Consider the following 13,646-nt stretch of genomic DNA (forward strand, 5'->3'; position numbering starts at 1 on the left):
TATGCAAAAAAAAAAAAAAAAATAGAAGAGTGAGACAGAGATGTTTTCCTCACAGAGGGAAGAGATTCTTGGAAGGAAGCCTCATAGAGTTAACCAAAATAATGAATAAGCTGAGTCTAAAGAGTCACAATAATTATTTCATGTTAAAGATGTTAGAAGAAAAAAAAATACTAAAAAAAATTTTGCATTAGAATTAAATTTAAAAGGCTAAATTATAACTCTCATAAGACTAATGGTCAATTTTTTGTCTGGGTTCTTTGTGGCTATTGGATTTGTGATTTACAAAGAGGATGTTTGACCCCAGGGAAGCAATTAACATGCCTTTCAAAAAATAGCATTCATTGCTCAAGGTCTCTGAAAGCTGAAGGAACTGTAAAAGATCAATAATCAGTTTTAAAATGTGATTCACATAATGCTGTCTGGATTCAGGAAATGGGCAAATTCTGATTTTTTTTTAATTTTTATTTATTTATTTTTTGGAACAAAGTTTTGCTCTTGTTGCCCAGGCTGGAGCGCAATGGCATGATCTCGGCTCACTGCAACCCCTGCCTCCCATGTTCAAGCGATTCTCCTGCCTCAGCCTCCTGAGTAGCTGGGAATACAGGTGCCCACCACCACGCCTGGCTAATTTTTGTATATTCAGTAGAGACAGGGTTTCACCATGTTGACCAGGCTGGTCTTGAACTTCTGAACTCAGGTGATCCACCTGCCTCGGCCTCCGAAAGTGCTGGGATTACAAGCGTGAGCCACCACGCCCAGCTGATTATTTTATTAATGAGGGGTACATAGGAACAAAAAAATATAAAATTATAAGAAACTGCTAAGGGATTTCTCTCCTGCCATGGTTGAATCTGAACCTTGAAGCCAGAAAAATAAATAGCAATGGAGCAGAAATATCACTACTGTCTCCTCTCAGGAGTCATTCCATCTTGATCAATTCTGTCCTTCCAAGCATAGCTTGAGTTTACTGGTCCTGAGACATTACAGAGATGTGTCCACCTTCAGCAACTAGCCACAGAAAAAAGATTTGTGACCCAGGCCAGTTTGTCTTCACTTGGTGGCCAGCCTGTGAGGTGTTAATGTCCACAGAGTTGAACACATATACAGACAGACCAGTTTCCTGGCACTCGATTCTCCTAGTTCAACAATTCCAGAAGAAAGACCATACCTTTCTTTCTGGTTGCTTACCAGGCAAATGCTGTAGAAATCCACTATATCTAGAAATAAAAGCAACTAGGAAATCAAGCAACTGTGGATTTCGGGGCTTCAATTTTAATGGGCTATAAAGGCTTTTCTTGATGAGTGATCAAAAGATGCTCTGGAAAAAAATAAAACAAAAAAGACAATGGCTTTGAATTTGCTGGGTGTAGTAGCACATGCGTGTAATCCCAGCTACTCAGGAGGCTGAGGCAGGAGAATCACTGGAACCCGGGAGGCAGAGGTTGCAGTGAGCCAAGATCGCACCACTGCACTCCAGCCTGGGCGACAGAGTGAGACTCCATCTTGAAAGACAATGGTTTTGGCGTGGAGGCTGATAAAGAGGATTGTGAGCATGGGAATCAGTATTGTAGAGGATTGAGCGCTGATTTGTCTGGGGTACTCTTACACTGTTCAGGGTGCATTTTTTTTTTTCTTTTTCTTTTTTTCTCCTTAACATAAAATGAGAAAGGATGCATTTTTGAATCCAAGTACTTATTGACCAACTATTTCACATTCACAGTATGAAAACTTCACACTACCTTTGCTCAGGTCTGTGCCAGAATCAACTTTTAATGCTATATTTAATAGAGAAAATGATGAGGAAGTTTTTACAAAGAAGGAATGACAGAATTAGAATATAACAATTTTGCAATCCCTACTGAATTACTGGGTCTAGGCAACATTCATCAATGGCTGCTAACATTATAGAAAGAAAGAAAACCAGACATTATATATCTCACGTTAGAAGTGCACAAGACCACTGAAACAGTCTTCCCCTCCACCAAAATCCAACCTGAGTCTGATCATACCTCGAAATCTACCTACCACGTTTAGAAAATACTCAAGGGAAGGCCAGGAGCGGAGATTCACACCTGTAATCCCAGTACTTTGGGAGGCCAAGGTGGGTGGATGGATTACTTGAGGTCAGGAGTTCAAGACTAGCCTGGCCAACATCACGAAACCCCAGTCTCTAATAAAAATACAAAAATTAGGTGGGCCTGGTGGTGTGCACCTGTAGTCCCAGTTACTTGGGAGGCTGAGGCACGAGAATCACTTGAACCTAGGAGGCAAAGGTTGCAGTGAGTCGAGATAGCACTACTGCACTCCAGCCTGGGTGACAGAGTGAGAGGCTCTGTCTCAAAAAAAAGAAAAAAAAAAAAGGCTAGGTGTGGTGGCTCACACCTGTAATCCCAGCACTTTGGGAGGCCATGGCGGGTGGATCACCTGAGGTCAGGAGTTCGAGACCAGCCTGGCCAACATGGTGAAACCCCGTTTCTACTAAAAATACAAAAATTAGCTGGGTGTGGTGGCGCTTGCCTGTAGTCCCAGCTTCTCAGGAGGCTGAGGCAGGAGAAGTGCTTGAACTCAGGAGGTGGAGGTTGCAGTGAGCTGAGATCATGCCCCTGCACTCCAGCCTGGCAACAGAGTGAGACTCCATCTCAAAAAAAAAAAAAAAAAACACACAAGGGAAGAAGTAACATTATACATGAGACCTTGGAGATGCAATCAGAAAACTCTAGAATGTAGAAAACTGTATAGGAGGTCCAGGTGCGGTGGCTCACACCTGTAATCCCAGCTCTTTGGGAGGCCAAGGTGGGCGGATCATGAGGTCAAAAGATCGCGAGCATCCTGGCCAACATGGTGAAACCCCATCTCTACTAAAAATACAAAAATTAACTGCGCATGGTGGCACGTGCCTGTAGTCCCAGCTACTCGGGAGGCTGAGGCAGGAGAATCGCATGAATCTGGGAAGTGGAGGTTGCAGTGAGCCAAGATCGTCTCCAGCCTGGCAACAGAGCGAGACTCTGTCTCAAAAAAAAAAAAAAAAAAACTGTATACGACAAGTAAATTAGTTTTTCATCAACAATGACAGAGAGTGGTGTATGAAACAGAGAGAAAGAGGAGGAGAGAGGAGGGGAACAGAGGGAAGGCAAGGAGAAAGGAGAGGAGAGGACTAAGAGACATCAAAACCAGCCGCAATGTATGGACCTTATTTGGCTTCCAATCTAAACACACTGTTAAAATAAAAAAGCCCAGAGTCATATACACTCTTTTTATCCTTTCGCTTTTCGTTTTGGCTGAAAAATGCAGACATTGTGGTGCCCCATGCAGACAAGGACACCACACAGGGATGGTAAAATAACGAGATGGAAGGACCGTGGTCCCCAACAGCTTTATATGCAGCAGAGCTACCGTGTCGGCTCAGTCGTTTACACACAAGGGAAGTGAATTATGTTGACAAAGCTATGGCAATAGCTCGACCTATAGAAAGAGTCCTTAAACTGAACATTCCTTGACTCCACCCATTGATATTTATCTAATATTTTCCCCTGGATGTGAAAACTGTCTTCCCCTGATGCTTATGTATTTGGGGAGGAAATCCATCAAAAAAGGAAGCCCCTAGCTTTTGCCTTTAGTGGAATGTGGACACAATTGCTCATTGATATTCAGCACACATGGCTTCTCTGGCTTTGAAATCTGAACACTAGTGAGGATCTGTCTGTTTAATATGGTATTTAAGGGCTTATTCTTATTTGTGGTTTTTATTTGGGCACTTTGTTCAAGTATTTCAGTGCTGTTTCCTAACTATAATTTTATTTAATATATAAAATATGATATACATGTTTTGGTAAATTACATATGAAAATAAATTGGATTTCAATACAGTAATGATAAATCGAATTTTTTCATGCTTTATTTAACACTTTATTCCCACAGCAATACCTAATGAGCAATTAAAGTGACTTACTGAGAGTGAAGGCTTCTTGCGGGCCACAGCACACATATGTCACATCAGACATAAGGCACCGAACAGAAACAATTCAACGGAATCATGTCATCCATCAGGCAAAATACATGCAGAGTCTTCTCTGATCTCCCAGAAGGAGCAATGCTTTGTGTGTATGTTTTGTTTTGTTTTCTTGTTCTGAGTTATCTCTTGGTAGATGGTCCTGTTCCTATTTTGCTATACAGCAAAGAATTACAAAGCCTTGTCAATTCTGCCTCCTAAACCTATTTCTGATATTTTCAAATTAATCCACTTCCTTTCATCTTCACTACCACTTTCCTAATCAAAACCACTATCCTTTTCCATTTGGATTAGTAAAATAGTGTTTCAACTGGTCTCTTGGTTTTCATTCTGGTCTCCTCCAATCCATTTTTTCCACAGCAACTACAGGGATCTTTTGAAATTGTAAATATTACTTTATATTCAAGCTTAAATTGGCCGGGCACGGTGTCTCACGCCTGTAATCCCAGCACTTTGGGAGGCCGAGGCGGGCGGATCACGAGGTCAGGAGATCGAGACCATCCTGGCTAACATGGTGAAACCCCGTCTCTACTAAAAATACAAAAAATTAGCCAGGCGTGGTGGTGGGCACCTGTAGTCCCAGCTACTCGGGAGGTTGAGGCAGGAGAATGGTGTGAACCCGGGAGGCAGACCTTGCAGTGAGCCAAGATAGCACCACTGCACTCTGGCCTGGGCAAAAGAGCTAGACTCCGTCTCAAAAAAAAAAAAAAAAAAAAAGCTTAAATTAACCTTCCAGTTGTCCAGGCATGGTGGCTCATGCCTGTAATCCCAGCATTTTGGGAGGCTGAGGCGGGTGGATCACAAGGTCAAAAGTTCGAGACCAGCCTGACCAACATGGTAAAACCCTGTCTCTATTGAAAATACAAAAAATTAGCTGGGTGTGGTGGCATGCACCGGTAGTCCCAGCTACTTAGGAGGCTGAGGCAGGAGAATTGCTTGAACCTGGGAAGCAGAGGTTGCAGTGAGCCAAGATTGCGCCACTGCACTCCAGCCTGGGCGACAATGAGACTCCGTCTCAAAAAACAAACAAAAAAAATTCTCCTTCTGGTTTACATTTGCTTTGTACAAGGTCTCCAAGGCCTTGCATGGTCTAGCCACTCCCTCCCTCTTCAGCCAATGGCACTGCCACAGTTTGACTACATCCTGCCCACTGGCATCCTCTCTCTCCCACAGATATCAACATACCAGGGGCTTCCCTCTTCAGGGTTTGCAGATGCTACTTCCTTTTCCTAAAACGCTGCTGAAGAAATAAATAATATTAAACATAAAGGTAATAAACACTTAATACTCATCACTTCCTAATTATTTTTCTGTATTTTATTATTATCCATGCTCTTAAAGTTATATTTAATGTATCTATCTAGTGAAAATACTATACAATGTATTACAATACTATACAGTTTATTTATTTATTTATTGAAACTTAGTCTCGCTCTGTTACCCAGGCTGGGATGCAGCGGCATGATCTTGGCTCACTGCAACTTCCACCTTCTGGGTTCAAGCGATTCTTGTGCCTCAGCCTCCTAAGTAGCTGGTATTACAGGGGTGTACTACCACGCCCAGTTAATTTTTGTATTTTTAGTAGAGACGGGGTTTCTCCATTTTGGCAAGGCTGGTCTCAAACTCCTGGACTCAAGTGATCCACCCGCCTTGGTCTCCCAAAGTGCTGGGATTACAGGCGTGAGCCACTGTGCCTGGCCTATAGAGTTTATATACTATACAATGTACAGTGCATCTCTTCCAACTTTGCCTTCAGTGATCTCTTCTTGGCAGCTTGAAATCAGCTATTGTAGAAGTACTTGCACCATGGAAATTGGAAAACACTACAAATCAGGGCTTTCCTGGGGGTAGGGGAGTTTAGGGAGCCCAGCTGTTAAACATTTGCCAGTATACTGCTGCCTATAATAAAACTTTTGTGTTTCCTTTCAATTATTTGTATAATTGCAGTATATATAACTGCAATATAATTAATGCAGTTACAAAATAATTTCCATATCATAATGTTAAATTCTTTTAATACATTTTTCTCATTTAGTCACATAATAACTCTACAAAGTGAGTGTAATAATTCCATTATATAAGCAAGGAAACAGGTGCAGAGAGATTAACATAATTAGGCTGGTATGCAGCAGAGGTATCACTTGGAAATATGTTTGACTGGCCAGGCACAGTGGCTCACGCCTGTAATCCCAGCACTTTGGGAGGCAGAGGTGGGCAGATCACCTGAGGTCAGGAGTTCGAGACCAGCCTGGCCAACATGGTAAAATTCCATCTCTACTAAAAATACAAAAGTTAGCCAGGCATGGTGGTGCGTGCCTGTAGTTCCAGCTATTTCAGAGGCTGAGGCACGAGAATTGCTGGAACCTGGGAGGTGGAGGTTGCAATGAGCCAAGATAGTGCCACTACACTCCAGCCTGGGTGATAGAGCAAGACTCTGTCTCAAAAAAAAAAAAAAGTAAAAAGTTTGACTCCAAAGCTCATGCTCTCTCTCTATACTAAACAATATGGAAACTATTTTAGGAAGTATTTCTTTTTGTTTGTGTATAATTGGGGAAACAAGGGATCACCCAGGAATTTGGGCATTCTATGAAGGAGGGAACTGTTAGGGTTGAAGGGAAAGGCAGGGAGAATTCAGAGAAGGAGTTTTATAGCCTTGGTGTCATATCGAAGCAAAATTATCTACCTACTACATCACTAATGTCAGGGAAATTGAATGAATTACCACAATGTCGTATTCATTTGTAATTTTTGAATGACAATGTTTATGTTAGTAACCAATAGATAATGAGTCTGGTTTATTAAGAAAGACCTGGTGGTAGCATTTTTTGCCTATATGAACTCCCCTGGAGGTAACACTTTCTCTTGCTAGAATGTTTCTGAGTAAGTGTGAACAAAGAAAATCTCTGGCCTGGAGAGATCAGGCCTGTGTATGACAGACAAGGACAAAATCTGAAAGTGAACTCAGCTATCTGTTAAAGTCATTCTAATTCCCTCAACTCACTTGTAACATCTTGCCTAATGGCTTTGCTGCTTATTCTCTGATAGCTACCTGATAGAATTGTGGTGTTCTGAATTAACAAGGCATGAGGGAATTCTAGCTGTAAGGCTTTCTGGTAAACTTTTTCACATGTCTTAGACTTTGGAAACTGGCCCAGTTCTAATGAACTATATTGATTAGAAAAATATCGATTAGAATTCTATCGATTAGAACTCTATCATTTAGAACAATGATTCTCAGATTTTGGTGTGCCTAAGAAACACTCTGGGAGCTTGCTAAAAGTGTCAATTTCTAGACTGACCTCCAGAAAGTCTAATTTTGTTTGCCTGGATTGGGGCTCAGGTGTCTTCATTTTAAAACACATTTCCCCTAGGTAATTCTAATGCAACTTGTACAGGAACCAGAGGCTTAGAACACTCATCTAGACTGAAGCTTGTTTTGTGGTGGGTGTGGTGTTAGGGGTTTTTCTTGCTGCAGCTAGTCTAGAAGACCCACAAAAAAGAATGTAGTTCTGCCTATTAAGCAGATTGGGGCTGGGCACGGTAGCTCATTTTGCCTGTAATCCCAGCATTTTGGGAGGCTGAGGGGGGTGGATTGCTTGAGCCCAGGAGTTCAAGAGGAGCCTGAGCAACATGGTGAAACCCCATCCCTACAAAAAATACAAAAATTAGCTGGGTGTGATGGTGTGCACCTGTAGTCCCAGCTACTTGAAAGGCTGAGGTGGGAGGATAGCTTGAGCCTGAAAGGTCAAGGCTGTAGTGAGCTGTGATCATGCCATTGCACATTCCAGCCTGGGTGACAGAGCAAGACTCCATCTAAAAACAAAACAAAAACAAAGCAGCAAAGAAGGTTGGGTGGCCTTGAGGTCTGACCTAGAATCTAAGCCCTAGATAAAGATGGAGCTTCAAGTTGACCTAAGCACTACTAGACTTTTTTGAAAAATTGCAGCCAGCAATGAGTTCTTGGGCCCTCCTTCCTAGAATTGCATTTGCGCCTTAAAAATTTTGATAACAACTTGACTAGTTAATCATCTGAGGGAGTAAAAAATTTTGGTGTTACCTTTTCTGGGGCACTGACCTCTGCATCCTATGCTCTGTGAGCCCCATCCTGGGATATGGTCTCAGCTCTTGGATGTTGATATGTTTAATGACATATAGGGCTATATTGAGGAAAAATAATACCTACTCTGGCAAATTGTTATAAGGATTAAATGAGATAATACAGAAAATAACCGAGGATCTGGCATATCATGAGTCCTTAGGAAGGTAGGGATCTGGCTATAGTATCTATCACCTTAAGGGTCTCCACAGTAAATCTGTGAATTTGGTTCACAGGGGCCATGCCCTCCTTTTCTCTCAGGGTTCTGTAAACATCCCTCTTCAAGCTAGAAGGGGTTTGAAAAGGACAGACAGGAGAAGCTTGCTCTTTGTTCAACAGCGTACGAGGAAGAGGTGCTCAATAAGTTGTTTTTTTCTTTCTTCTATATATCCTTTTTAAATCTCCACTTTTCCTTTCTTCGCTAGCCCTTTCATCAGCCATTTTTTTCTCTCCCAATCTCTGTGTACACACACATACACACAGACCCACACCACATACACATTTTAAGGCCTCCCATGACCCAGAGACCAAAGCCAGGGTTCCAATCTTTAAAGTCCATTGCTGGGGTGCTCTAGACTTTGCTTCTCTTCTCCCATGGTCTCATATTTCAATTTATTCCTTCTACTTAATTAAAGCTTAGAGCAGTTCCCTTCATCTGCTTACTCTTTATATGTTTTAATAAGGCCCTTTTCCAAGTTGTTGCACAAGAAGAAACCTTCATTTTCTGCTTAAAAAAATTTTTTTTTTGTTTTTCTTTTTTTTTTTTTTGTAGAGATAGGGTTCTCGCTATGTTGACCAGGCTGGTCTCGAACTCCTAGCCTCAAGTGGTCTTCCCATCTCAGTCTCCCAAAGTGTTGAGATTACAGGTGTGAGCCACTGCGCCTGGCCAAAAAAATTTTGTTTTTAGTATTTATTTTTTAGAGACAGGACTTTGCTCTGTCACCCAGGCTGGAGTGCATGGTACGATCATGACTTACTGTAGCCTTGAACTCCTGGGCACACACAATCATCCCACCTCAGTCTCCCAAAGTTAGGGTTACAGGGTTGAGCCACTGAGCCTAGCCTGAAACTTTCATCTTCAACACACTCCTGGTCTCTCCCATCTTTCCTATTAGTTTTCCCAGCTAACCGCAGAGTTCTGATAGCTTTTCCTGGCCCTATGCTGAACACACATAAAATTTCCTCAATTTTGTGCAAGGCTCTGATGTGTGATTCAATAAATTACTTGCCATTCTTAACAATACATTACTGTTTGTTTCTCTTCAGCAAATGTTCTTTCACCCAAAGCCTACTGAAACCTGACAATGTGTTAAACACTGTGCTAGACATTGTGGATATAAAATGAATAAAGCACTATTTTTTATTTGTCAATTATACCTCAATAAAGCTCTTTTCGCCTAGGAGGAGTTCATTGTCTGGAAAGCAAAGGCAGATAGGTAAACATATATATTATAGTGCAGAGTGCTAAGTATCACACTGTGATGTGAAGAAAAACTAATTTCTTCTGGGGAAGTTGATAAAAGATCTCATAGGAAGTGACATTTTCATTGGTCTTGAACCATAAGTAGGAGTTTGCCAACCAGAGGACAGGGGTGAGAGTGAGGGCAGGGGTAAAATAGGGCTTCCGAGGGAAGGGAATCCAGTGTGCAGAGGCTCTGAAATGACCGACGAAGATTCTGACGTATTCAGGGTAGTCTGCTGGGTTTGGTTTGGTTCGGTGCATGGTGGAGTGATTGTGGGAGGTGCAAAGGGATGAAATTGAGAGGGCCCAGTTGAAGCAGGAGGATTGAATTTTATTCTAGAGGCAATAAGAGAAAGAGAAAACTGTTTAAGCAGGGGAGGAAACGATCAGGTTTGTCTCTTACTTGTTCGTTTCGTTACAGACCTCCGGGTTTTGGAAACTGAGGTGCTCTGCTTGCTTAATCAGAACAGCTCGGGCAGCCTCTGAGCTGAAACACGGCTTTTTTTTTTTTTTTTTCAGGTCTAGAAACGGCATGTTTTCAATATACCCAGGGCTACTAAGTTTGATCCCAGTGCTCATTTGTGCTAATGACGTTGGCCAGGGACGCCAGTTTACTACCCTGACTCTGTCCTTCAAATATTGTCTCTCTCTCTTGGCTAGGGTTGGACATGTTCTGACAACTTTCGTCTCTTTGAACCCCATTTTTCCGTTCTGATAATCTTTTTCTTCAGTTATGCTGACCATGTCTTTAAATACATTGCTAACGTTTTAGCTCATCCCACCCTACGTTTTAATCCCTCAGATACAGACAACGCTGACAGCCACGCCCACCCGAGAAATTTCCTAAACAGAAAGTTTGTCTGCAACAGCGCGCCGTACTGACGTAGCAGTGCGCAGGCGCAGTCCCGGGTCCTCGCGGCGTGTTCCTCTTTCCCTCGGTTCCCAGTGTTCTGGCAGGTGAGGAACGGCGGCTCTTCGCCTTTCAGCGCGGATAGTCGTTTGCTCCGGACGCCCGCTCCTCAGCCCTGCGCCTCCTGGGGTCGCTGCTGCAGCCCGCACGCCTCCACCGGCTACAGACCCATGGCCGAGCGCGGGGAACTCGACTTGACCGGCGCCAAACAGAACACAGGAGTGTGGCTAGTCAAGGTAATGTTCGCGAGTCTCCCACTTGCGCTCCTCCTAACACAAGTATAGTTTAAGTAACTTGAGCCTATCCCGCTCCGTGCGCCTCTTAAAGTTCTTTTACGGCTATCTCGTTAGAGCTTCACATATTTTGAGAGGCAGGAGTCGTTGTTGTATCTGTTTGCAGATGAGGAAATTAGGGACGCAAAGTGTCTTTCAGCCAGTTACTAGTCTGAATGTGCCTGGACTAGATCTCTTTCTCACGGCTTTCCTGGAGTCTTGTCTTGGTGTCCCCAGATTTGGACGGTGCATTTTATCCCAGACTGAAGAATTCCTTGTATCTTCCCTTGGTGAAACTGGTTTTAGCCATGAGCCTATGTGAGGTAGTTGAATGTCTACTGTATTCTGTACAGTTTTCTCGGCCAGAAAGTAGGACTGGTTCTTGCCTACTCTTAAAAGTGTTCTCTTAGGTTGATGGTCCTTAATGAAGCTCTCAAAAGAGGCGAGAGCGCCCTGAACTCACAGAAGGAGAGGTCAGGAGAGGTCACTGGACTGGAGTATTCTTTTAGAGCACATTTGGGTCTCGTGAAACTGGCCGTCAATAAACGTTTTATGTGAAGACAGCAATTTTGGTTAGCTCACAGTGAGCACTATTTGTGCTTTATTGTTTCATATTGGAGAGTGTTTTCTCCTAGGGGAGTTTCATAATACTTAAGCATATTCAAAATGTGATCCTGAAAGTCGTTGAAACTTAAAATGTAAGGACTTTTGGTTTCTTAATGCTTTAACTGTTTTATCACATGGCTGAGTTCTCGTTAATTAAATCTAAGAGGTCTTTCTTGTCGGCCTTCCTAAAACAGTTCCCTTATGATCATTTGCTAACACGACAGATCTGTATTACATTCTTCAAAGCACTTTTCACAGTGTAGAGTGATTTTGTGTTCATATGTTCAAAGTTGATTACCTCTGAACACACAAAATCACATTCCATGAGAACAGAATCTTTGCCTGTCATACCCAGAATAGTGTTTGGCACATGGTAATTACTCAACAAATAGATGATGAGTAAATGCGTGACCTCTCATTCTTCATCCCTCGCCTTAGTCTGTGGCACTCATTTGACTTATTTCCAAGCTCAGTGTGACTTAAAAGGATGGATTAAGTAGGCATTTCTCCCTCCAGTAGCATGTTACTTGGGGGAGAGTCACTAAGGAGGAGATCGCCCTTACAGACTGAAGGAAAAAGCTTGAAAAAATGGTGTGACTTGAGATGGTGCCATTGTCCTAGGAGCATGGTAAATGCTCAATGTTTGCCTTACAGGATTTGGATGGGTGGACACAGTGTATACCATGGGGGAATGGAACAGAAATGCAAGACTCAAAGTATATAATCAGCATAGCGTGTTGTGGAAAACAGAGAGAACCTAGAGCAGAAGATCTGTGTAGATGAAGATTGGGACCATATACTCAGATTGTCATATCATGAAACGGAGATGTTCTAACTTTGGTTTACAAGGAAGTAACTAAATTTTTGGAGGATTTGAGTGAGGTAGAGATGCCAGATATTTATTCAGAAAAAAAAAAATGTTTGGCAGTGTGCAGTATGAATTAGAGGGGAGGGTAACCAGAGTCACAATTAGAAAATTATCACAGGATCGGGCTGGGCGTGGTGGCTCACGCCTGTAATCCCAGCACTTTGGAAGGCTGAGGCGGGTGGATCATGAGGTCAAGAGTTCGAGACCAGCCTGGCCAATATGGTGACACCCCATCTCTACTAAAAATACAAAAATTAGCCAATCATGGTGGTGTGCGCCTGTAGTCCCAGCTACTTGGGAGGCTGAGGCAGAAGAATCGCTTGAAATCGGGAGGCGGAGGTTGCAGTGAGCTGACATTGCTCCGTTGCACTCCAGCCTGGGCAACAGAGCAAAAATTCCATCTCAAAAAAATAAATTAATTTTAAAAAAAGTGTAATTTGTTGCTTAGAAAGTATATCTTCATTCTCATCTAATCAGAATTTGAATTGAAGTACATATTGATTTCAAGTTTTTTCTCCTTACATTAATATTTCCTATTAAAAATAATACCTTGAGTTCTGATCTCTGTTGCTAAATAATGTTTCCTCCTAGGATATCTCAGGGTTTATAGATCATCTTGTACATATTTAATTCCATCACTAGACAGGTATAGAACTGTGTAAATACAGTAGGAACTATACATACAAGATCTCTGAGAGTTTTGAGCGGGAAAAAAATTAATGCTTCACCATAACTGGGAAGGCATCATAAAGAAGGTGACGTTTAAGAAGAGCCTATTTGGAGGTTGCAGTGAGTCAAAATTATGCCGCTGCATGCACTCCTGCCTGGGCGACAGAGTGACACCCTGTCTCAAAAAAAAAGAAAAATGGTTGTGAGTGTGATCTGGCTGGGACATCTGTCACCCCATTGATCACCAGGGTTGATTTGGCTAATCTGGCTGGCTAGGCGGGTGTCCCCTTCCTCCCACACTGCTCCATGTATGTCCCTCCCAAAGCTGCACGCTTGACCAAAGAGGATGACCATCCGGATAGAGGAGGATTGGTCTTCAGTCCAGGGTATATGTGTGGCTGTACTCCCCTGCTAGAACCTCCAAAGAAGCTTTCAAGAAGAGCTTATGGAAGGCCGGGTGCAGTGGCTCATGTCTGTAATCCCAGCACTTTGGGAGGACGAGGTGGGCGAATTGCTTGAGCCCAGGAGTTTGAGACCAGCCTGGGCAATATAGCAAAACCCTTTATCTACAAAAACTGTAAAAAGTTAGCTGGGCGTGGTGGTGTACGCTTGTAGTCCCAGCTACTTGAAAGGCTGAGGTGGGAGGATCGCTTGAGCCTAGGAGGCTGAGGCTGCAGTGAGCTGAGATCACACCCCTTGTACTCCAGGCTGGGCTACAGAGTGAAACCCTATCTAAAAAGAAAAAAAACAAAAA

General features: G+C 42.7%; 1 protein-coding gene across 1 annotated transcript in view; it reads left to right on the forward strand.

Annotated features, from left to right (window-relative positions):
• The first annotated feature begins 10,374 nt into the window (after positions 1–10,374).
• The window catches only part of GTF2F2 (general transcription factor IIF subunit 2), a 171,120-nt gene continuing 167,848 nt past the window's right edge, over positions 10,375–13,646 (forward strand). The window contains exon 1 of the mRNA XM_055245268.2: positions 10,375–10,713. Coding sequence (XP_055101243.1) covers positions 10,648–10,713 — 66 coding nt within the window. The 5' untranslated portion in view covers positions 10,375–10,647. The remainder of the gene's footprint in view (positions 10,714–13,646) is intronic.

Source organism: Symphalangus syndactylus, chromosome 15 (assembly GCF_028878055.3).
Source record: "Symphalangus syndactylus isolate Jambi chromosome 15, NHGRI_mSymSyn1-v2.1_pri, whole genome shotgun sequence".
Classification (NCBI taxonomy): Eukaryota; Metazoa; Chordata; class Mammalia; order Primates; family Hylobatidae; genus Symphalangus; species Symphalangus syndactylus.